Below are 19,349 nucleotides of genomic sequence, written 5' to 3'. Positions count from 1 at the left end.
GGCTCCATCCCCGCCTCTTCGACCTGTTTGTTTCCTCTCCACCTATCCTCTCCTCTATCCATCTTCTATCCGCCTCCCACTCTCTCCCTATTTATTTCAGAACCCCCTTCCCCTCCCCCTTTTCTGATGAAGGGCCTAGGCCCGAAACGTCAGCCTTTCTGCTCCTATGATGCTGCTTGGCCTGCTGTGTTCATCCAGCCCTGCACCTTGTTGTCTCGGATTCTCCAGCATCTGCAGTTCCTACTATCTATATGCTGTGAGATTACTGACTTACAAACATTGTCTGGCTTCTGTGCTTCCTGGTGTCAGAGTACATTGCATACACATTATTGACTGACTGAAAACACTGCACTGACTCCATTACACAGTAACAGTGATTGAAGATGAGGTAGATACCTTTTAGTGCAAAATGCCACACGTTGTAACATCATGTAACTGTCGTAAAGGCACAAGCCCATCTGATTCAGAATCAGTGACGTACTGCAACAACCATCAACAACCCCCACTCATCCCACCCATGGTCTCATCAGTGAAGTGGCCCTGATTTATTTTCATATGTCACAATAATCAGTGGAGGGGAGGCAATTTGTGTGTGAATCCTGCTTTTCATGTTGTCATGCAAGACTCTGTCATTTTGTTTTTAAAATTGATTTTGCACACTCAGCAACTAACTTGGTTCTATGCATTTGAATGTCTTTGACATAAACCAAAATATAAATTGCAGTATCAGTGTTGACTGCTCTCCACTCTTGTTATTTACTACCAAAGGGAGAATGTGATAAGAACAGATTGACATATTAAAAGCGGTGTTCTATTAGAAAGTTGTCTGGATTTGCAGTAATGATAACATTAAGGCTATGAGGATACTCCATTATCACCAAGTAAATTAGATAGCAGCTTCCAGCTTCCACACATGTGCAGTTGAACTTGCATGCAAATCCAAACGCATGTCCATTGAGTTCCAAAAGAACTCATAAATTAGAAGCTGCAGTAAGCCATTTGCGCTTTCCAACCTGTTCTACCAGTCAATACGATCATAGCTGATCTTTGTTTTGTGAATTCCACATTCTGTCTCTTCCCTGATAACCTTTGATTCGCGTGCCCAGCAAGAATCTACTCCTGCCTTAAAAATATTCAATGACCTTACCTCTACTGCCTTCTGAGACAGTGAGTTCCAAAGTCACACAACACTTCGAGAAAGAAAAAACAATCCTTTCATCTCTGTCCAAAAGAGTTGACCCGTTGTTTTAAAATAATGCCTCCTAGTTCTGGATTTGTCCAAAAGAGGAAATATCCTTTGTCAAGACCATTCAGGATCCTATAGACTTTATTCTACACACCCTCAATCTTCTAAACTCCAGTGAAAATAAAACCAGCCTGTCCAATCCTTTCTCATAAGACAACCCACTCATTCCAGGTATCAATATAACAATGTTATCTGAGCCATCTCCAATGCACTTACTCCTTCCTTAAATATGGAGACCAAAACTGTAAGTACTGTATTTGATATGTGATCTCACTGATGCACACTAAAACTGAGGGATAACATCCCAACTTTAAGGTTCAATAAGGGACAGTATTCATGCTTCTTACTGAACCTGCATCCTAACTTGTTGTGAACCATGCACTAGAACACCTACATTCTTCTGCACCTCAGAATTCTGAAGCCGTTCTCCATTCTCCCAATTCTCAAAACCTGCACCACACCAGTACATTAAGTTCAACATTGAAATATGTATACAAGAACACGTATATCGTCCATTGGTTACCAACTAAACACACTTGAGATGATTATCAGCCTGAAACTGCAATAAAGAATTGGTTCAGGCAGTACACTTTGCGCTGTCTAAAATTTAAATCATTGAAAGTAGCATGCAGTCGCACTGCAGAGTGGTTGCATGTAAAATCCTGAGAAGCCAACATTAGTTAAAAACTAGAACTTCCTTTTCAACGGGTCTGTATTAGCTGCTAAGGGAGGTGTATAGCGATTTGAGCAGATGCTGCAAGTTATTCTAACAATGAGCTTAATCTGGGCAACACACAATGGCACAAATATGGGACAGAGCGGGTCTAAAGATTTTCCAATATTGCAATGGTGGCTTTTCTGTAGAAAGTGGACAAGAGGACAGAGTAGGGAAAACTGGTGAAACTTGCAAATGACAAATACTAGTCTAACCCATCTCGTGTACTTCAAAATTCAGCTCCAATATGACTTGTTCATTCGCATGGTGATGGCTTAGTGGTGTAATCACTGGGCTATTAATCCAGAGACCCAGGTAACATCCTAGGGACCTGGGTTTGAATCCCACCATGGCAGATGGTGAAATATGAATTCAATAAAAATCTGGAAATAGGAGTCTAATGATGACCATGAATCCATCGCTGTTTGTTGGAAAAACCCACCTGGTCCACAAATGCCCTGTAGGGAAGGAAATTGCTATCCTTACCTGGTCTGGCCCACATGTGACTCTAGACACACACTAATGTGGTTGCCTCTCAACTGCCCTTTGAGCAATTAGAGGTGGATGATAAATGCTGGTCCAGCCATTACTTAATAAAAAAAAATCCTCCCTCTCTCAGTCTTACCCACACCACCCCCCCTCCCCCGACCATGTTTCTAACCCTGCATGCCTTCTGCGCTAACTCCTCACTCACCCATGACATCTCATCACCTTTCCTTCACCAGCACCATGAACAAAAGCTGTGCCAGCCACTTTCATCCCACTCAATCCTGGCCTTTCCCTCATTCCAGGAGAAACTGGTCCATAATGGGGTTGGAAAACTAGGGCCAAGATGGCTGGTGGGATATACAACACTACAATGAAGAGAGGGTCTTGGTCCTCAATAGGTGGCCAGGAAGGAAGTTCCCCCATGTCGCCAGCTCTTGGAGGGCTATCAGAGACCAGGCACCTGCTCGGCCACAGGCAGGAAATGATGCTGTGGTGTCAACAACTCATTGGCATGCAATGTTTCTGCCCCTCTGTTTCGCACTCTCTCTTTCTGCTCCTCTGTTTCTGCCCCTCTGTTTCTCCCCCTTGGTTTCTGCACCTCTGTTTCTGCCCATTTGTTTCTCGGGGAGGCGATGGCCTAGTGGTATTATCGCTTGACCGTTAATCCAGAGACACAGATAATGTTCTGGGGACCTGGGTTTGAATCCTGCCACAGCAGATTGTGGAATTTGAATTCAATAAAATATCTGGAATTAAGAATCTAATGATGACCATGAATCTATTGTCAATTGTTGGAGAAGCCCAACTGATTCACTAATGACCTTCAGGGAAGGAAACTGCCATCCTTACCTCGTCTGGCCTACATGTGACTCTAGACCCACAGCAATGTGGTTGACTCTGAACTGTCCTCTGGGCAATTAGGAAGGGGCAATAAATGCTGCCTAGCCAGCAATACTCACATCCCTTTAATGAATAAAGAAAAAAAAAGGCATCCTCAAAAGCAACTGGCAGGTTTGTCAGGTTTACCAAGGAAAGCCAGGTTCAAGTATCTGTGTGATATGCGCTCAGTCGTATAGTCCATCACTGTAACCATTGGTGCTCAGCACCAACATCAAGGAGGACAGGAACGAGGGATCTCAAGCACACTCTTTCCCTTTGCCTCCCTCCCGAGGAGACATCGCAGTGTCGGTGTGTACCCAGCTGGAGGTGGCCCTTCCAGACGTTTCTTCTCAAGACACTCCAGAGCTGGCCAGGCTTTCCACCTCGAGCCTGCCCACCACCACCTCAACCCTAAGGGAGCTCTAGCCGAGGAGAAAGTGCCAACCTGTAGATGGACAGGACGCTGTCAGCTTGCCTGCACCATTCTCATGGCGAAGGTGCCAGCAGGTGCATCTCCTGGTGACACTGCTGCCCCCAAAACCAAATTGAATTGTAGTTTCAACCTCAAATCAGAAATACATAAAACCCCAACTGGAGCATAGCATTCACCTCAGGTTGAATAAGCTCAGCATTGTAGGGCTACAGCCATTTTATTGGATGGCACCAAGGCTTAAAGGGTTAAATTATAAGGACTGTTTGAACAAACTTGGTTTGTATTCCCCTGAGACTGGAAGAAAAGCTGTTGATTTAAGAGAAACCTTTAAAGTCAAGAGATTTTGACAAAGGTGGATTCAGTGAGTTACTCCCTCTAGAGGGGAAATATAGAACAACAAAGAATAATCTTAAAATTAGAACTGGGCACCCTGGAATGAAATTAGGAAGCACTTTGTGTGCAATATCTTTTGGCAGTCAGAAGCACTTTTCCTCAAAAGGCAGTGGAAGGTGGGGGTCAATAGAAATTCTTAATGCTGTGATTTTGTAGGGTCAAAGTGTCAACTAGAGCAGGAACAGTCCTGAGCTCTAGGTCAGTGTGTCCAGTTCTGGTCGTCCTGTTATAGGAAGGATATTATTAAACTGGAGAGGATTCAGAAAAGATTTACCAATATGGTGCCGGAAATGGAGGGTTTGAAGGAGAGGCTGGATAGGCTGGGTCTTTTTTCACTGGATAATAGAAGTTAGAGGGGTTAATAAAATCATGAGGGGCATAGGTAAGGTGAATGGTAGATGTCTTTTCCCTAGAGTGGGGGATTTCAAGACTAGGGGGCACATTTTTAAGGTGAGAGGAGAAAGATTTTAAAAAGACATGAGGGGCAATTTTCTTACACAGGAAGTGCTTTGTGTGTGGAATGAAATTCAGAAGACGTGGTAGATACAGGCACAGTTACAATATATTAAAAAATTTGGATAAGTACATGAATAAGAAATGTTTGGAGGGATATGGGCTAAGTGTAGGCAGGTGGAACTAGTTTATTTGGGATTATGGTCAGCATGGACAGGTTGGACTGAAGAGTCTGTTTCCGTGCCGTATGACACTATGACTCTATCAGCCATGATCATATTGAATGGTGGTGCAGGCTCAAAGGGCTGAATGGCCTACTCCTGTTCCTATTTGCGATGATTCTATGATGATGTCAAGTCATTCAGAGTGATTTTTGGTAGCAACAAACTCTTCTGATTTTTGGGCTCAGTGGGAATTTGAAAAATCTTGATGCACAACAGAACACCAGTAAAGCAGCATAAAGGTAAACACGTCCTGGTCAGGAAATGTTTGTACTTTTACATTAAACAAAGGGTTCATCAAAGTCTGTTGATGTAGATGCATTATTTAAGTTGTTACTCATGGTTCAGTGTATAACACTCTTTTCATCAGACAGGTGATTGATTTGATTCTTGTACCAGAGATTTATTATATAAAACTGTTCAATATTAAACTGTTTCAAAAAGTTTCTCCAACACCAAATTTAAACTGCCTGGACTGTACTTACAAGATCTATCATAATAACCTTTATGAATGTGGTGCCTCGGTGGTTAGCACTGCTGCCTCACAACACCAAGGTCCCAGGTTCAATTCCAAACTCAGGCTGCCGTCTGTGTGGAATTTGCATTTTCTCCCCATGTCTATGTGGGTTTCCTCCAGCTGCTCAGGTTTCCTCCCACCATCCAAAGATGTACAGGTTAAGTGGATGGGCTAAATTGCCCATAGTGTGTCGGCTCGGTGGATTAGCTATGAGATACAAAGGGTTGGGTAGGAGGGGTGGGACGCTCTTCAGGTCGGTGGTATGAATGTGATGGGCTGAATGGCTTTCTGCCAGACTGTAGGGATCCTATAGGGCAGCACAGTGCATCAATGGCTAGTACTGCTGCCTCACAGCACCAATCCCAACCTTGGGCAACTGTCTGTGTCGAGTTTACACATTCTCCCTGTCTCTGCATGGGTTTCCTCAAAGTGCCCTCGTTTCTGCCCACAGTCCAAAGATGTGCAGGCTAGGTGAATTAGCCATGGGAAATGCAGGGTTACACAGATAGGCTAAGGTGGTGGCTCTGGGTGAGGACCTGTTTGGAGGGTCAATGTGGATTCGATGAGCTGAATGGCCTGCTTCCACACTGTAGGGATTCTATGATTACCATCTATGAAGGGTGCAACTTTTGCAATTCTCCTCTGGCACCATCCCTGAAACCAGGGAAGTTTGAAAGATAATTGTCAGTGCTTTTGCAATTTCCATTTAAATCCCTTGCGTATGTCTCATCCAGTAATCGAGGTTTATCAACTAAGTATCGGCTACTTATCCAATATCACCACTTTACTAGTTTTAGTGACTGAGTTTTCTCCTCTATCACCATGAACTGGATAGTGTCTACCTCCTAGATAAAGACAGATGCAAAGTATTCATTTAACCTCAGCCAATCACCTGCCTCCACATGTAAATCCCTTTTTATCCCTAATCAACACTATGCTTCCTTTCATTATTGATGTGCCAATCAAAGACTTTGGGATTTCCCTTTATGTTAGCTGCCAGTTTTCTTTTTCATAATCACTCTTTGTTTCACTTATGTGCTCTTACAGCTCCCTTCTGAACATTCTATATTCTTTTACTTCTCGATTGTATTTCCTACCTGATACCTTTCAACAAGCCAGAGGTCCACATTGTTACTAATGGTATCGGTAGGAAGGGAGATACTGTCCTGCAATTAGAATTTAATGAGCTATGTGAAAAACAAATTAGCAAGTAAGACCTTTAAAGTAGTAATATCCGGATTATTCCCAGTGCCCCGTGCAAGCAAGTATAGAAGTTGGAAGATAAGACAAATAATTAAGTGGTTGGAACGATGGTGGAGGAGGATCCCAGGACTGGCTTCTGGGGAGATGGAATCTGTACGCCTGTCTACCTGGAGTTATAAAAAAGGAACTTTAATTACCCACCTTTAATTACACACCTTCCAGGTATAGCAGCGCTTTACCTGCACTTCACAGTCTTACTGCATTCGCTGCTCACAATGTTGTCTCCTCTACAGTGAGGAAATAAAACGTAGACAGGGTGACTGCTTTGCAGAACACCTATGCTCCGTCCGCAAAAAGGACCCTGAGCTTCCAGTTGCCTGCCACTTCAACACACTACCCTGTTCCCTGGCCAACATCTCCGTCTTAGGCTTGCTGCAGTGCTCCAGCAAAGCTCAGTGCAACAACAACAGAAGAACAACACCTCATTTTTTTGCTTGGGAATTCTACAGCCTTTTGGACTCAATATCAAGTTCAACAATTTTAGGATTTGAGGCACCTTCTCCCATGTCCTTACCCAAACCTCAACACACAGGACCTTGTTATCACATGGTCTGCTATTGCACACAACCCTTGTTAGCAACTAATAGTCCCCATTAGTAGATATTCATTCTCCCAGGCCAATCGTTATCCACTCCTTTCTCTTTCCAACAGTTCTTCTCTCTCTTTGGGCTCTACCTCCACCTACCATTTACTCTTTACCCTCTCCCTACCCTAACTTCTGCGTAATAACACATTTTCCTAGCTACCATCAGTTCTGAGGAAAGGTCACTGAACCTGAAACGTTAACTCTGATTTTTCTCCTCAGATGCTGCCAGACCTGCTGAGCTTTTCCAGCAATTTCTGTTTTTGCTTTTAATTACCCACTGGGTTATCTTACAAGTACTGGGACATCACACAAATACACTTTTTTTTTCCTTGAACTTCATTCCTATCTTCTTTATCATCCATAATGCTCTGGATTTGTTTGTCCTGACTATCCTTTATAAGGATTTGTTTGTCCTGACTATACCTAAACCATCTCCTGTTTGGAAGGAGCACATTATTCAACTCCTGTTGTTGCCACCAACTTTAATTCCAGTCTATCCAACCCAATTCTGAACTTGCCTGTTAAAGTCTGCTTTCAGCCAGTTGATTATTCTGACTCTGGGTTGACCAATGTCATCCCAAACCTTATTAGACGATGGTCACTGTCCGCTGCATGCTTCGCAACTGATACGTGGTCTACTCGGCCCACTTCATTCCTAAGAACCAGATCTAGCAATGCCTTCTTTCTTGTTGGACTGAATACATGCTGCTATAGGAAATTCCCCTGAACACAACCTAGGAATGCCTGTTCCTCACTGCTCCTTATTCTATCACTATCCCAGTCTGTGGGTAACTAAAGTTTCTTTGTTATAACTACTCTGTGACGTCTCCTCCAGGTAGACAGGTATACTTGTGCTATTTTCTCCAGAGCCAGTCCTGGGTGATTCAGGATTTTAAAGTTCTCTCCTACTCCACTATATTTCCAATCACTTATTCATTTGTCTTATCTTCTGACTTCTGTACTTGCTTGCAAGTGGCAATAGGAGTAATCTGGGTTTTACTACGTTAAAGGTCTTCCTTGGTAATTTATTACAGAAGTAACTAAATTCTGATTTCCAGACAGCATCTCCCTTCTTACCAATGCCATCAGTAACAATGTGGACCATGCCCTCTCACTGGTTGTTCTCCAGCAGAAGAGTGTCCTGCGACCATTCTGTGAAATCCTTGGCTCCAATTCTAGGGAGGCAACATACCATCCTGATGTCACATCTACAGCTGCAGAAATATTCTAGTTAGTTACACTAGTTCCTCCCAACTAATTATTATTAGTGCAAATACTCCCTTATCAATACTGCCCTCCACTCTCCTTCCTCTATTTCTGTACAGTTGGGCCATCTGTGGTGCCATTCCTTTGGCTCTTACTGCACTTCTCCAAGAATCCATTGCTCTCACCAATATCCAGAATTGAAAACTAGTTAGTTGAGCTCTGAGGATTCCCTTACTATCTACCCGTTTCTCTTGGCCTGCCTGGTTGTCTCCCATTCACTGCCTGCTTGCCCCTAAACTGCAGTGTGACCATATCTCTAAACATACTATCCACATAGTTCTCTGCCTTTCAGATACAGCTCAGTGACTCTAGCCATGACTCTGCCTCTGAAACCAAGAGTCTGAGCTTTTTCAGCCAATGACACTTCCTGCTCATAGACTTGTTTAAGTCACAAGGAGTGTCAACCATTTCTCTACATGTTCTAGGACAGGCATTCCACTTGGCCAAGACAACCTGCCATAGCTTAATTTTACTTTAAATTTATTCATTCTTATTTATCTTAACCTTATTCTTGCACAATTAATTATTAACTCAAGGTTAGGAGAATGTAGAATTCTTTATACTTGCTCTAAGTCACTCTCTCTGCTGTGATGATAAATCCTTACAATCCATCAAAATTTCTGTTGTTCAAAATAACCATAGTCTCTAAAAGCAACTGCTCAATAACCAACCAACTCACAACTCTTCAGAGATGTCACAGTTGCTCTGTTTCTCTGCTGCTAAATCATATTCTGGAGGCAGCACCTCTCTTTGACCTCTGTTCCCAAAAGTTCCCTAATGACCTCACTCTCTTTCTTCTGTTCTATATGAAGCTGCTGTCCCCACTCTCTCTCCTGTTATGGACCAGACCAAGCTCCCTCAAAATATTCAGAAGATAGTCTAGACCCTAACTTTTTTCTTATTTTAAAGGTAAATGTAAGGTGTCGCATTCCAGATGCAACTCAATTGATCAAACTACCAGATTTAAAGTAGAATACATTTTATTCATCCATACATTAAAATACACCAAAAGAAAGAAGGAATTGGAATAACCCAACTCTATTGAAAAACTTAGAATAATAAATATAGTATCTATTACTAATTTACTGTTTCTAATATAGTAACATGCCACAAACATACCCTCGGCAAAAGGCAAATTGAGAAAACAGATTGTCTCACATGCAACTCCTGCAGCAGGCAGAGAACCCCCAGATTTTGGCTGTAACTGGGAGAGGGAAAAAAATAGCTTTCACTGCTTCAAGATCCCAACAGCAACTGCTATTACTGAAAATCTAAAAATCTGAACTGAAAATACTGGTTGTGTGAAAGCTTAGCCACACCCATTCAGGCTGCTTCTATTGTTACAACTTTAAAGAAAAATCCTAGGCCTCACAAGCAGTTTACTCTAGTGGCCATGGTAGACTGCTTGGTATGTCTGCCTTAAAACCTCTCTTCAAAAAAAGGACAAAACATACCTCTTAAAACCATAGTATTATCACAATTCCACCCTCTTTATGAAGCTGCTGTACCTGTTCTCTCCCGCTCTCTTTATAAAGCTGCTGTACCTGTTCTCTCTCACTCACTTTATGAAGCTGGTGAATTGCTTTCTCTCCTGCTCCCTATGAAGCTGCTGTCCTCACTGTCTCTTCTGCACTTAGTGAAGTTCAATTTTGAGGAAGAACAAGGATACTATTCCCCAAATACTGCCCAATGCTTATCCTTCATCAATTTTTCCCTAATCAACCTGTTTAGAGATTGTTATTACACATCTCTGCGGCAGGTGGGACCTGAACCCAGGGACAGGGACACTACTACTGTGACACAAGAGGGCCCTTAATACTTTGGCATCTGTTTTGGTGATGTTGATTGAAGATTGTTCATTATTGCATTCCTGTTTACTGGATCTCAAAATTTGTAACATGACTGTCTGACTTACTGCCCCCTCCAATGGCTGTAAAATACTTTGGAATCTCCTCAAATTGTAAAAGGCACTATGCAAATTGAAGTTTTCAACAAATTATTGTTTAACATATTGCATAAGGAGTGGTTGTACTGATTGCCATTATGCTGGTCATCACACTCAGTATGATGTGGGAGACGATGGCCTAGTGGTATTATCGCTGGACTGTTAATCTAGCAGACCCAGATAATGCTCTGGGGACCTGGGTTCAAATCCCACCACGGCAGATGGTCGAATTTGAATTCAATAAAATATCTGGAAATAAGAATCCAATGATGACCATGAATCCATTGCCGATTGTTGGAAAAACCCATAAGGTTCACTAATGTCCTTTAGGGAAGGAAACTGCCATCCTTACCCTGGTCTGGCCTACATGTGACTCCAGACCCACAACAATGTGGTTGACTCTTAACTGCCCTCTGGGCAATTAGGAAGGGGCAATAAATGCTGCCTAGCCAGTGACGCCCTCATCCTATGAATGAATCAAGAAAAAAAAGTATTCTGTTGGTTATATTTCCCCTGCAGTTTGTGAAACAAACAAAATATTGTCTCATCTTACAGTGAACTCGGAATTCCTTCTGAATGATGCATGAACCTGGCGTGTTTTACAAAGGTCCTTCATCATTACATTCATGGGGAAAGTCTCTGTGATAATCATCAGGTACAGGGCAGTAGGAGTCAAGAATTAAGCAGCCAGATTGCTGGATGGAGTATCAGAGTGCACTGCACCCAGGTAGGTTATCTGCAGCAGGATTTATTATAGAACCGTTAAAACAATGGGACTCAACTTGTCTATAATGGTCAAACAGTCCACCAACGTCCTATTTTCCTTGCTGTATATTTTTGCCTGTGTGAGAGAGAGGGTATAAGACACAGAATTTATATGCAGAAAGGTAGCACAGATGGAAATAAAGAAATGTTACAGTACAGAAGGAGTTGAAGAGCTTTACTGAGAAATAAGGGACGAGCAACCTCGGGGATAGGGTATGTGTAGACACCCACAGCCTGAGATACTCCAGACCTGTATCTCAATGTGCAGTATTGGCACAAAACTTAAGGCTAAGCAAGAAGCAGCTATGGACAAAAACCTCCAAAGCCAGGATCTGAACTTAATCCGGAGCCGCTGATAAGTGGATACACTGAAGGCAGGACAGGACTTTGGAAGGTTTTCAAAGCTGCAGCTGAGTTAATAGAAGAAGGAAAGACTCTGAAGATGAGGAAAGAAGAGTCTCAGAAGAATTCAAAGCCTCGCCATAGAGGAGCCACACTCTGGAGAGATCAGACAAAGAACTGGAACACTGCGATCGTAAGAAGGAGAAAAAAAGAACAAGTGCTGACCCAAGTCAGCCAGGCACATTTGTCCATGGGGATGGCAGCACCAGTGGAGACCTTGCCATTGCGTTAACTATTTGATTATGTGGAAAGCCCATGATGGAGCTAGAGGTGGGAGCTGCACAAGTGGCAGGTTCCAAGCTGTGTAACAGCTTCAGGCTTCCATGTGAATGCGCAGTGAATTAAGCCAGCACACTTTCCCTACTGTAGATCCAATAGATGAAGATGTTCTGTTAAGATAAAGAGGAGAACACAGTGGCCCCAAAATAAATTTTAGTGATCGAACAGGTGAGATTTAATCAATGGGCTCAGCCTTGGAGGAATCAATGGTAATCATTAGATTTATGTCATGTCGCATGATACTGCACCTTTGAAGGATGATTCAATTAGATTATTTGGGAGAGGTGGAATAGGCTGGAGCTATTTTCCGTGGAGCATCGGAGACTGAGGGGTGACCTTATAGAGGTTTATAAAATCATGAGGGGCATGGACAGGGTGAATAGCTAAGGTCTTTCCCCCAGTGTAGGAGAGTCCAAAACTAGACGGCACAGGTTTAAGGTGAGCAGGGAAAAATTTAAAAGGAGCCTAAGGGGCAAACTTTTCACGTAGAGGGTGGTGCGTGTATGGAATGAGCTGCCAGAGGAAGTGGTGGAGGATGGTAAAATTGCAACAATAAAAGGCAATTGGATGGGTACCATGAATAGGAAGGGTTCAGAGGGATATGGATCAAATGCTGACAAGTTGGACCAGGTTAATTTAGGATATCTGGTCAGCATGGACAAGTTGGACCAAAGAATCTGTTTCCATGCTGTACAATTCTATGATTCTAGATACCGCACAGTATCCCTTGTGCAGTAAGAGAAGCTGTCAGATTCTACAGTGGCAGAAATCATTACCTAAAACCTGTTAAAACTGTGAGGAAACATTGAGAATTTTTATGACATAGCCAGATGGGTTCATCCTAAGCTGATGCTGTTACTCTCCCAAAAGCCAAAAATAACATTATCAACCAAATGAAGTTGTACAAAATGAGGCTCCAAACAGAATCACAGACTCAAAGACTGTCCACCAGAGGGAGCTAAATGATATAAGTGTGGCCACTTGGGACTCAAAAGTATTTTAAGTTAACAGCACTTTCATCACCTCAAAACAAAAATTCCTGCAAAAGGAAAATTTCCAGAGAAATAGAAATCATGCACCAAGGAATAAGTTCAACAAGTTAAAGAAGCAGAATCGAAGCAGATTCTGGACTAGCAAGATGACAGTACAGAGATTTAAAACAGAATTTTAAACTCAACATAAGAGCAGCTTCAATGCTGGCAACATGAAAGTCAATAGTTTTGATTAATTGACAATAATTCAAGTCTGTGAGAATAAGAGCAGCAAAGATAAAACTCCAAGGTCAAGGAGGAACAGTTCTGATGCACAGGCAAATCACAATGAAGCTCAGTCAATGAGGATCTTATAGATGTACAGCATGGAAACAGACCCTTCATCCATGCCAACCAGTAATGAATTTGGCAAGAAGTTCCAAAGTTGTTCAAAGGTTTAAGCAAGCTGAAGTTGGAGTATCATATGACTCTTTAGGAAGTTGCCAAATCCATCTGCTTGTACCCTCCTAGGAAAATTCCTCATGCTCTGACAGGCAAAGTAAAATCACAGTTAGACAGTTTGATTGAAAGTGGGACCACATTGCCAGAGGGAGACCTGACATAATGGTGCTCAGGGCTAGTAACTGTTCCCAAGACAAATAGAGAACTAAGATCTCCCTCAGTTAAAGGAGTTAGGACGAAATTCCATGCTACTTCATCTGTCAACTATAGTTTGGGGCAGCACATTGGCTCAATGGTTAGCAATGCTGCCTCACAACACCAGGGACCCGGGTTTGATTCCACCCTTGGGTGTCTGTGAAGAGTTTGCACATTCTCCCCTTGTCTGCGTGAGTTTCCTCCCACAATCCAAAGACATGCAGGCTGGGAAGGTTAACAATGGTAAATGTGGGTCTACGGGGTTAGGGTGGAATGCTCTTCAGAGGGTTGGTGAAGACTTGATGGGCCAAATGGCCTCTATCTGTGCTGTAGGGTCCCTATGATTCTAAGGGTCACTGTACAAGACTAACTGCTGTGAAGGTACCAAGAGCAGAAACAATACTTGACGATAGAGGAAGATTTATTGGTGAATTATCATAGAATGTGATGTGAAGGGAAAATCCTACAGTGTTGAATAATGGATTTTTCCACCAATGGAATTGTTAATGGGGAGGATGTACAAATTGGATGCACCAGTTTTAGTACACAACCTCAGTCTAAATGTAACCTTCAAAACTTGAGAAGGTAAAAGGAGCAGTATTAACTTAAAACACAACATTAGGCAGGGTGCACACAAAATGCTAGCAGTAAAACCAAATTTTTAGAAAAAGTAAAGGTATAGGCAACACACGACTACTGGTTCAACATTAACTTTATTAACATAATAAATAAGGCGAAGGCACAAGTCATGGTATTCAAGTTTTTTTTTGTATCACCCAGTTATGCATAATTCAAAGTGGCAATTTAAAAAAAAACCATGACTATGTTGTCCTGATATGAAACATCTGCGCACCATTGAAAAACTGTTAAAACACCGTTTATTTTCCTGAAGTCTAGATTCAACCCCCCTTCACAAAAGCATACTTTGTCGCTCGTAAATTTTAAAACCCAAACATGTTGAGAAGGTACAGTGGGTAAAATAATTGAATAAAGATTTTCCCCAACTCCTCTGAGACCCCTTTCTGAAAAAGGTAATGAATGGAGTGAGTAAAGTCTTCACAAGTCAATATATTACAGATGCTGGGAATCTGAATAAAATTTGATGAAAGGTCATCAACCTGAAACTTTAACTCTGTTCCTCTCTCCACAGATGCTGCCTGGTTTATGGAGTATTTCCAGCATTTTCTGTGTTTCTTTAAGGTCAGCTTGGGGAATCTAGAAAGGCTCATCATCAGGTCCTTCTCATATTGCTCATCTCACCTCCATTCTTGACTCTAGCCAGTTCACAGCTTCTGGAGTGCATGCAATGAGCAGTGGTGACACGGTGGTGTGTGAAGCTTAGGTCAGCTCTGAGGCAGAGGAAAAAAAAATTGTGGATGCTGTCAAATTGAAAGGAAAGCAAAAATCACTGGAGAAAGTCAGCAGCATCTGTGGAGAGGAAGCAGAGTTAGCGTTTTGGGTCCAGTGACTCTTCTTCGGACAAGTTCTGATGAAAGTTCATTGAACCCGAAACATTAACTCTTGGGGGAGGCGATGGTCTAGCAGTTTTTATCGCTGGACTGTTAACCCAGAGGCCTAAGTAATGTTCTGGGGTCCCAGGTTCAAATCCTGCCACGGCAGACAGTGGAATTTAAATTCAATAAATACCTGGAGACTAATGATGACCATGAATCCACTGTCAATTGTCAAAATAAACCCATCTGGTTCTCTAATGTCCTTTAGGGAAGGAAATCTGCCATCCTTACCCAGTCTGGCCTACATGCAACTCCAAACCTGCAGCAATGTGGTTGACTATTAACTTCCCTCTAGGCAATTAAGGATGGGCAATAAATGATGCCCTCATCCTGTGAATAAATAAAAAAAAAAGAGATGCTGCCAGGCCTGCCGAGTTTCTCCAGCAATTACTGTTTTTGTTCCTGGGTCAGCTTTGTACCAGTATTCCACACCAACAGGTGCCATTGAACCATGGTGGGGCCTTCCAAGCTGATTCCTTTCCTGTCAACCAGATCCACTCCTAAAGCTGCTCAGAACAATTACCCATCGTCCAAACAACTGAGGTCAGTTATTAAGTGTATTAAGGAATCATCACCTTGAATTTTTACATTCTTGTACTGATTAATATTACATAGGCTCCTCAGGCACCCAGTGGTCTGTTTGACAGTATGAACACACTGTGATAGAATCAAGTAAATCCATTGGGCTACCACAATGACAAATTGCATTTATACAGAGCTTTTAACGTGGTAAAATAACAAAATGTGCTCGGTCAAAGATGCAAGTTTCAAGGACCATCAGACAGGCAAAGATATGCAGACTGAAAAGCTTTAGAGTGAGAATCACAAGAGTTTAGGGACAGTTAAGTGCAGGCATCATTACCAATAGTGAAGTAATTAAAATTGAGGATGGTCATGAGGCCAGAATTAGCAAATGCAGAAATCTTAGTCATTTGGTTGGAAGTGGTTACTGACTTAGGGAAATGAGACACCACAGGGGGATTTCTAAACCAGAATGAGGAATTTTAAAGGAAGCTACTGCGGTGTTTTCAAATGAGGTTCAGGGCACAATTTGAACTTGCCTGTTCCAAATATGAGTCCATCTGATAAGAGCAGCTGAAGCTTAGTTTAGAATTTCATCTCAAAGACAAAGATCTTCTGACAAAGCAACACTGCTTCAGTAGTGCACTGCACTTGAGTGTCAGCCTCAATTATGAGCTCACGTTTGTGCAGTGGATCTTGAAGCTACAATATTCTAATTCAGAGGGGAGAACTAGCCCCCGAACCACATCTCAGTTTCAGCGGCTCGAAGTGAGGACGGAAAACTGAGACGGAAGAATCAATTATAAAGGGACATTATGCGGTGAATTTTAACATTCAGAAAAGAGTGGGTTGGGTCAGGTCAGAAACTATAATTTAGTGATGACATGAGTCCCTTTGCAGCAGGAGTACTCCCCACCCACTCCCACAGCCAGACTCCAGCCCTCCAACCAGATCCCAAACTAAAAAGATCCCTGGGCTACAGGTTCAGGCCTCCTGGCACAGGGACATGGATTGGATCCTGCAGTGTGCTCCAAAATCTTTCCAATCCGGTTAGGTATTCAAACCTGGCTTCTGGGTGGGGAACATGCAAAAGATGCACAGTCTGGAGTCGGGGTCCAAGTTTCCCATCTTAATCTTTGCCCCTCTCTCAACCTCTGTCACCCCCACCACTTTCCCTGCCACCTATGTGTCAGCTATAACTCAGGCCAATTTTTCTAGACAGACCACTTCCAACAATCAATGGTAATATGTGACAATGCCTACCTTCATTTGGCCTATTGTGCCTATGCTGCGCCGATGGTAGAATTATCCAATTAGTCACACTCCCCTACCCTTTTCCCACAGCACAGTAATTTCTTTTGGTTCAATTACTTCTGGAATTCCCCTCTAAAAGTCAAGGTTGAAAGTGTTTCCACCACCCTATTAGCCAATGTATTCCAAGTGAGATGAATTATGGCTTGGAGGGTAAATTACAAGTTGCGCTGATACCATGCATCTGCTGCCATTTTCCTTCTAAGTGGTAGAGGTCATGGGTTTGGAAGTTGCTGGTGCAGGGTCTTATTGAGTTATTGCAAACATTTTAGAGATAATACAACATTGCTGCCACTCTGATATAGGGAGCGAATGCGTGGAAGGTGGTGGATTGGGTGCCAATCATGTGGGCAGCTTTGTCCAGAATGGTATTGCTTCACAAATGCTGTTGGAGCTGTACTCATCCAGAGGAGTTTTCCATCACACTCCTGACTTGTGCCTTGCAGGTGGTGGACAGGATTAGGGCAGTCAGGCAGTGAGTTACTTGCTGTAGGATCCTAACCTTTTATGTGGCTGGTCCAGTTCAGTTCGTGGTCAACGGTAAACTTTCTCTGAACTGCTTTCACCAAGTTTACATCCTTCCTGGGATGAATAATGTAGACCAGATATGGTTTCACCACTGTCCTGTATAACTGAAACATAATCTCCCTATGTTTGCATTCAATTCCCCTCACTATAAGTGAGAATATTCTGTTAGCTTTCCTAATCACTTGCTGTGCCTGTACGTTAACCTTTTGCAATTCATTCACAGGGGCACCTAGATGCCTCTGCAATCTTTCCTACTTAGATAATATGCTTCCTGTTAATTCTTCATTCCAAAAAGGACAATTTCATGTTTCCCACATTATATACCATTTGCCAGATCTTTGACAACTCAATGAACCTATTCATATCTTTTTGTAACCTCCTTATGCCCTCCTCACAACCTATTGCATACCTATCTGTGTAAATGTGACAACCATACCTTCAGCCCCTTCATCCAAGGCATTGATATAAATTGTAGATATTTGAGGCCCCAGCACTGATCCCTGTGGTCACACCACATGTTATATTGCACCAACCTGAAAAAGACCCATTTATGCCTACTCTCGACTTCCCATTGGTCAACCAAACTTCTATCCTCCCTAAGATGAAGTCCACCAGGACATAATCACTTGTCAGCCCATAGTTCCGTTATTTGTTCAGTGCCACTTCTCTGGTGATTAAGATTTTCCTGAGTTCCTCCCTTCCATCCATTTCCATACTTATCACTACTTCTGGGATGTTAAGAGAGTTTTCTCTGCTCCTGATGGTTATCCCCTGATCGTTATTGGAAATGGGAAGCATTTAGAAGATTATGGCCACTTGGTCTCAATTCTCTCACCATAGGCTACGTTTTGTTCTGTTGAATGATTTTAGCATTTTACACACCTTGTTATAATCATCCCTCAGTTTCCTAAACTCAACTGAATACAAAAACTGGAAGTCGAGCAATCGAAGTGGAGTGTGCGATTCCTTAATATCGAATAACTCGTCAAATCGCATCATTCCAGCTCAAGCCTGCTGAATGGCATCTGCTGGCAGGTATAAGGAGATGGAAGGCACCCACTGAACCCTGTCACCTGAGGGATTAATTTATGTTTTAGCACAGAATGACTGAATGGAAACAAAAATTGGTCTTTCAAGCTCCTGAGGAATTTGTTCCCATCTCCTGAAAATGCTTAATCAAAAGAATTACTTGAGATGAATTGTTTTGAATTGCAAGTTTGACCGTGCTCATTGTAAAAACAAATGTTTCCAATATATTTAGGGTGCTATTGAAATGGATGTCACATTCATTGTTCGGTTAGCATTGATATCGAGAGATCCTAAGACAACAGAGATCAGGATAGTGCAAGCGGCTCTTGAAGAGTTCCAGGAGTGTCTCTCCATAGCCTTTATCTCCTCAGTTTCTGTGGCACAGGTTGTACGTGTTCCCTTCTGCAAAACGCAAGCAGAATAAAGTTATTCATTTCACCTGGAATATTTCATTTGGCTCAAAACAGTCAACCCACAATTACAAATACTATCCCTGAAATTTCTCAAGAGTCCCTGGTTCATTTGGTAAGTGCAGTGGGAGTGACCCTACACCCCAACCTCCCCATCTGAGCTGTAGCCCCTAAGCACAGATCTTGGTGATGGAGCCAGTTGCACTGTGGGGATTTCTGCAGGGACTCCTCAACAACATTCACCCTGTTTCTCCCCGCTCTACAAAAATGAGGCTGGGGACTATTGTGTCAATGCAACTGGCAGCCTCCCATCCTCACCGTCCAACATACCCAAAGCCCAATTAGACTAAAGAAGTCGATTCTACACTCTATACATTGCTACGGAAACTGTCAAGAGTGACCTGAACACTGAAGAGTATTTACCAAGGGAGTTGCATTTTAAGACAGGTGGAGTAGGGAGATTTGTAGGATTCGGACCATTCAGTCCATTGAACAATTAGATTATTGATGATCTGTGCCATGACTCCATTTCTCAGCTTTAACCTAAAATTACAG

General features: G+C 42.5%; 1 protein-coding gene across 2 annotated transcripts in view; it reads right to left on the bottom strand.

The window, feature by feature from the left end:
• Positions 1-15,314: 15,314 nt before the first annotated feature.
• Positions 15,315-19,349, bottom strand: part of LOC109915822 (disintegrin and metalloproteinase domain-containing protein 19) — a 75,776-nt gene continuing 71,741 nt past the window's right edge. For both annotated transcript variants that reach the window (XM_048604036.1, XM_048604037.1), the window contains one exon: positions 15,315-18,786. In XM_048604036.1, the coding sequence (XP_048459993.1) occupies positions 18,744-18,786 (43 nt within the window). In that variant the 3' untranslated portion in view covers positions 15,315-18,743. The remainder of the gene's footprint in view (positions 18,787-19,349) is intronic.

Source organism: Rhincodon typus, chromosome 12 (genome assembly GCF_021869965.1).
Source record: "Rhincodon typus isolate 14 chromosome 12, sRhiTyp1.1, whole genome shotgun sequence".
NCBI classification, from domain to species: Eukaryota; Metazoa; Chordata; class Chondrichthyes; order Orectolobiformes; family Rhincodontidae; genus Rhincodon; species Rhincodon typus.
Note: the sequence above shows the minus strand (reverse complement) of the source record. Positions and strands in the feature narration are given on the sequence as shown.